At 37.9% G+C, this 6,000-nt stretch overlaps 1 protein-coding gene across 1 annotated transcript in view; it reads left to right on the top strand.

Annotated features, from left to right (window-relative positions):
- Positions 1–376: 376 nt before the first annotated feature.
- LOC119082469 (CD109 antigen-like) overlaps positions 377–6,000 on the top strand; it is a 49,178-nt gene continuing 43,554 nt past the window's right edge. Inside the window, exons 1-10 of the mRNA XM_037191988.1 lie at positions 377–431; positions 584–623; positions 1,477–1,657; positions 1,721–1,948; positions 2,026–2,137; positions 2,197–2,335; positions 2,398–2,615; positions 2,682–2,791; positions 4,560–4,733; positions 4,788–4,882. Of these exons, the coding sequence (XP_037047883.1) occupies positions 407–431; positions 584–623; positions 1,477–1,657; positions 1,721–1,948; positions 2,026–2,137; positions 2,197–2,335; positions 2,398–2,615; positions 2,682–2,791; positions 4,560–4,733; positions 4,788–4,882 (1,322 nt within the window). The 5' untranslated portion in view covers positions 377–406. The remainder of the gene's footprint in view (positions 432–583; positions 624–1,476; positions 1,658–1,720; positions 1,949–2,025; positions 2,138–2,196; positions 2,336–2,397; positions 2,616–2,681; positions 2,792–4,559; positions 4,734–4,787; positions 4,883–6,000) is intronic.

The following is a 6,000-nucleotide window of genomic DNA, read 5'->3' as shown; positions in this document are numbered from 1 at the left end:
TTATGATGTAATCGATCTCATTTTTCGTTACACCATCTGCACTAGCCCAAGTCCATTTCCGTTGAGGCTTTCCTGCAAAAAATGAATTCATTGCGTACAAATTGTGTTGCTGTAAGAAGTTGAGTAAAGTATTTCCACGCTCATTTCTTTGGTCGTTACTAAAACTACCAACAGAAACTTCGGAGTCTTCTTCTCGTTTTCCCAGCTTCGCATTGAAATCACCGATTAGATATTGGTAATGTGAAGGGTTTTCGTCCAGAGCTTTCTCGACATCTTCATAGAATCTTTCTACTTCTTCGTCATCATGAGTGGACGTGGGTGCGTAAACCTGAATTAATTTGACACTGTATCTGTTATTTATCTTCAGGCTTACGTATAACAAGTGTTTGTGTATAAGCAATAGAATATGTTGCGCAAATTGTGTATATTAGTGCCAGGCCCGGACTGGCCATATGGTGAATTCGGGGAATTTCCGATGGGCTTTTTGGATTTTTGTATGAGAATTTTTAATTTGTGGGCCTTTTTAAATTGAGTTGCATGGAGCCCCCGATGGGCTTTTTCGAGCCAGTCCGGTACTGATTATTGCTATCAGCATGTTTTGTTAAGTGCAGTTATGATGAAGGGTTCGTACTTTGTTTAATTTTGGGACTGATTATTTTTGTACATTTACCACTATTGTTGTAAATAAATCTCTGATGATCTGGTTTGCTCGAATTGCTTTATTCGAATGACGATTTCTTACAATAGTCGTTTTCTCCCCGCCGTCTTCGATATTCATAACACACTCCCGCCTTTGATAATTGAATTCTTAATTATCAAATACATCATTGAAATCGTCTCGGTTTCATTACTTTTCGTCCACTTCTGGTAACTCGCACCTCTTCTTCCTTTGAAACGTCCTTGTCTGAAATCTCTCCATCACTTACCACGCTCAAGACCTCAACATCGTTGTCGGGTGTAATTTCATTGATTTCGTTTACTGCTTCGGCTGGTGACTGTTGTAATTCCACTTCATCGGTAATGTCATTTCCCAATGGCTCTGTATCGATGTCTAATGTCTCTTCTCGTAATTTTTGTTTCAAATGATTCATCATTTCTCCTGCATCTTCGATAGATGATTCCAACATATACAAACGTTGAATTGGCCGATCTATTTCTGAGACTTTCCCATTGTGAAATACTCTCACTCTTACGCTTCGTACCACTTTGTCCTGACCTGGATATTTTGACGACTCTTTTATCTTATATGTGGGTCAGGTCACTTGAATGACAAATTTATCAAAAGAAAAAGGTGATGTTGGTTATCTTGTTATCCCTGGTGGTACAGATACTAGCCTGTCGTACTAGTACCTGGGCATAGTGTTTTAAAAATCCAGAAAAAAATCGATTCGTCCCTTCTTTGTACAGCACAAGCACGGGAGCATACTATCACAATTTGTAAGTGACATCTATTTAGATTTTTATTGTCATTCGTAGTCATTACACCATCGTTGCACCAAGATACATTCGAGCCAATTCTGAGTACCATGTCTCAGCTTCGGTACACGACGCAATTGAGCCGAGAACCATTCGATTGACCGTGAAAAATGATCGAGGCTTCAGAGACTCGAAAGAAGTTACTGTTCCACCATACACCACTAAAATGGTGCAGTTCAGCGTAGGTTCAGTTTAATTCAATTTTACTCGCAACTTAACTCAATAAACCATTTCAATGGCACAGACTGGTGACCTGCAACACGGTAATTATTCATTTGTCGCTGAAGGTGTGAGTGGAATTAAATTCACAAACGAATCGAGAATTTATTTTAAAGAGAAAGTTGAAAACGTTTTCATCCAAACTGATAAAGCCATGTACAAGCCCGGTGATAAGGTGAATTTCCGAGTTTTAGTATTGGATCTCAATCTGAAACCTAGCGTGATCAGAGGCGACATGTTGGTGTTCATTAGCGTGAGTTAAAATGGCATAATGTGCATAACATTGACAAGTTCAATGCATTGTAGTGAAACTGATTTTAAAACCTGTAGGACAGCTCCAACAATCGAGTTAAGCAGTGGCTAAATGCAACGACAACCAAAGGCGTGTTCACTGGTGAACTTCAACTATCCGACTATCCCAATTTGGGCAACTGGTACATTAGTAAGACCTCGTTTTAGTTTAAGAGACCAAATTTTTGAATTTCAATTTCACACCAAAAGATGTAGACGTGAACGGTGAAACGAAGAAGAAACTATTTGAAATTGCCGAGTACGTTCTGCCCAAATATCAAGTGATTATTGATACAGATAAAGACGTAACGTTCAATGACGGCCAAATACGCGTAACGGTCAGAGCTAAGTAAAAGTGATCCCAGGAAATTTTGACCGACAAAATTGTAATTGCAATTTCATTCGCAAAAGATACACGTACGGAAAACCAGTGAGAGGACAGGCTGTTGTCTCTGTCAGTAATAATCGCTATTTCTACAATTCAGTGACAACCGGTATTTTGTGTAGCCGAACGATTTCACTTGATGGCAAAGGCTATGTTGAATTCGATATGAAGGACGATTTAAAGACTACCGACGATTATCAGAGAAAATTTGACATTGAAGCTGTGGTAACGGAAGATTTAACTGGTTAGTATTATCGATAATATGCCTTGTTGGAAGGACCTTCTAATGCCGAATTGTGTATGTTGGCAGGACGCACCCAGACCGGTAAAGCGTCAGTAAGAATTCACAAATATAAGTTCACCATTGCCACAGTAGATGCACAGAATTCTTACAAACCAGGACTGCCATCGAAACTAGCGGTAAGTTAAAACGGTGATTAGGCTCCATAATTCCCGCTATTCGCCAGAGGAACGGGTCGGAAAGAAAATGTTCAAAAACGACAAACGACACGTTTACAAAAACGACGACTGAAATCGAAAGCCTTATCTAAAAAAACAAATTCTTGCACCTAGATAGGTTTTGGTCACTAGATGCAAAATCCACTTTCAAAAAGAGTCGTCGATACTTGCAAGGCTGTAAACTTTCAGGGAGGTCACGCAGACCGCCATTTTATTAGATACGCGGGAACACACCACGGCTGATGATTTTACATTCAAACAAAAATTCACCACATCATCACGGCGATGATAATCATGGATGGATGACTTTTTTTTAATCAGTGTCATCCAGTGCCTATATTCGTGAAAATATTTTCAAATTTCATAAATTTTTACAAAATTTCTTGAATTTTCACGAATTTTTTACAAATTTTCATACATTTTCATGAAATTCAAGAGTCAAACACTCAGTTTAATTAACATTTAGTCTATGGGTCACTGAAAACCCTGTGTCAAAGTGAGGTCCGGAGCATGTTAAAGTGTTTTTCGGTAGAGTGTAGTATCCTGATGAAGAAAAGTTAGGGTTAAGTCTAAGATCCTGGGCAATAACTTTTGGCGTCGGCTCAAACGATTATGGCCTCGTACTCGTATCAAACAAATATACACATTTATATCCCGATACGACGAAGAGAAACTAGTTCTGAGTTACATTTGTTTGAAGTGCTGTTTCTGTTTCGATAAAGTGCTACGATTTTCCGTTTTTTATATTACTAATAATACTGGAAGTAATAGGATTCCATCCATCAAAGTATTTTTAATCTGTTGATTACAAATCTTGTACTTCAATTTTTTTAACATGCATTTTACTATATAAATACTAGGATCATACTACCCAGAGCTTCGATAACAGATGAATATAATGGAAATAATGAGGAACTGTACATTGGACAAATTATTTTTAATTGTTACAGACAGCCCTACATCTACTTTGAATGATAGTCCATACGAAAATCGATTCCGGTGGTCTTTGCTTTTTTTACTTCTGTAATCTTGTTCAGAATAATGTGTTGCGTCAATGCCCTCTCTAGCAACCAAACTAGTAAAATTAAGATGGTAAAACTGTACAGTGTATTCTGTCATAGAAAATTTTACACTTTTAAAAATAAATTAAATTAAGTATGAGCAGCGATGTCATTTTTTGTGTTGAAAATATAACGTCTCCTGTTACCATTCCGGTGTTCGAAATAGTATTTTTGTTACGAGTGATGAAAAGTTGAATTTTTCAGGACTAGTCGGCTTCACCTCGTTAGGACAAGCTTACCACGTGTTGAGCTTTTCTTGGATCTGGCGGCGTTGTATTGACGAAAGAAAACGAGGATTTTCGCAATATTTTGAGCTTTATTCACCTCTTCATCAGGCTTTAACTAAAATCCGAAATTTTACAAATTTATTGCACAATCATCACAATCTGTCAGATTGATAGGCCAGAGGGAAGATGGTCGGATTGGTCGTGGGCGTAGGCAAACCAGAGACACTAACATCTTCTCTCTGGCCCAGCGAACTCGTATGGGGTATGGATGCCCAGAATAAAGTACGGGGGTGATTGGACGGCCAAAGGGGAGTTCGCGTAGACATGTTCCTTAGTCTACCGGTTTTTTTTCTTCATTTTTTTAGTGTATCAGGACTTGCTGCTTACTGACGTGGCGCCATGATAATAAGGTTGTTGTAGATAAATTCATGTTTTTTATAGATTAAAGTTGCTTACCACGACGGATCCCCAGTTGTGGATGCAGTCAACACTGTAAAAATAACCCGCACCTCCGATTCGTATCAATCGATTGTTACTACGGATGGATACACCTTAGATTCGAATGGAATGGCGTATATCAAATATTCCTCTCGTGAATCCGGATTTTACCTAAGCGTAAAAAATCGTTTTTTATTTTGGAATATTAAACTAATCGTACCGTATACACAGGCCCAATATCTAGATTGTGTTCAAAACTTGGGCTACTTTTGGAGATCTGAATCTGAAGCAGGACAGTATATCCAAGCTAGAGTCCAAACATCGAAGTAAGTAAATCAATTGTGTCAGCATATCATTGATCTCAACGCATGTCTATTTTCGAAGACATGATATTTCTACCGTGTGATTTATAGTCCCGGGATGATATTATTGATCAAAAGAGCTATAATTATCACCCATATACTGATAATATCGTCCAGAAAAAGATAATTATAACCCTCGGGGCAATACGATTGCCCAGAAATTATCACCCTGAAATTTTGTGGACGACAATATTATCTTCTGGGCAAAGAGCTTTATTTTTTTGGTGTTCTGGGCAGAGCCGTAGCCAGACCAAAACTTCAGGGGGGTGGTCGCCCCCAATTTTTTTTTGTATGGAATCTGGTCAGCCACTTATTAATGTTCTCCTCAATCCACTTTTATGTTACAGATTGTAAATTATTGTGGCTTGTAAACAAACGCCGCAACGAAATTTCTAAGTAATTTACAAATGACAAAAATGACAAAATATAAGCGCTATCACTAAAATGAAAATGATCCGTTTATAATAAGAGCATCTTAAAAGAAAAGCGGAATCTTGAACCAATAAATTTGTAATTTAACGATAAAGCTCATTGAGGAACTATAACCGTTTTCGTTGAACTTTTGTGTGAAATTATTTTCAAACCTCGACAACTCCCAAATTAGGAAACATCTACTTGGCGTTACAAATCATTTCCCGTTTCTAGTTTTCAGATCATTCTTCTCAGTGCAAGTACAAGTTCGAAAATATATTCAATTTTTTCCTTTTGCCTGGTCTATTTTGTAATGTATCACCTCTTTTACGTCAATTTTCCGATTTCCCGATGTTAAGTATACGTTTACCAGGAAGTACAGTTCACAGCGAAGTAGAGCAGGAGACAGGAGATTAGGACAATCTTTATTTCAAACTTATTTAAACATTTGAAAGGTGCTCATCTCTAGGAAAAAATGGAAACTAAAGTAAAACAAAGTGGCCGCGCAGCGATAAATAATAATATTGCTAACCAAAAGTATTTTTCTTGATCGTGGAATTGAAGATTTTGTTTTAAAGAATCTATAATTTAGTATTTGTAACTTGCCAGGTGGGACGCATATTTTCTTAGGGAGGGAGGGCCCCCTGCGCGCCCCCCTAGCTACGGGTCTG

Source organism: Bradysia coprophila, unplaced genomic scaffold (genome assembly GCF_014529535.1).
Source record: "Bradysia coprophila strain Holo2 unplaced genomic scaffold, BU_Bcop_v1 contig_439, whole genome shotgun sequence".
Lineage (NCBI taxonomy): Eukaryota > Metazoa > Arthropoda > Insecta > Diptera > Sciaridae > Bradysia > Bradysia coprophila.
Note: the sequence above shows the minus strand (reverse complement) of the source record. Positions and strands in the feature narration are given on the sequence as shown.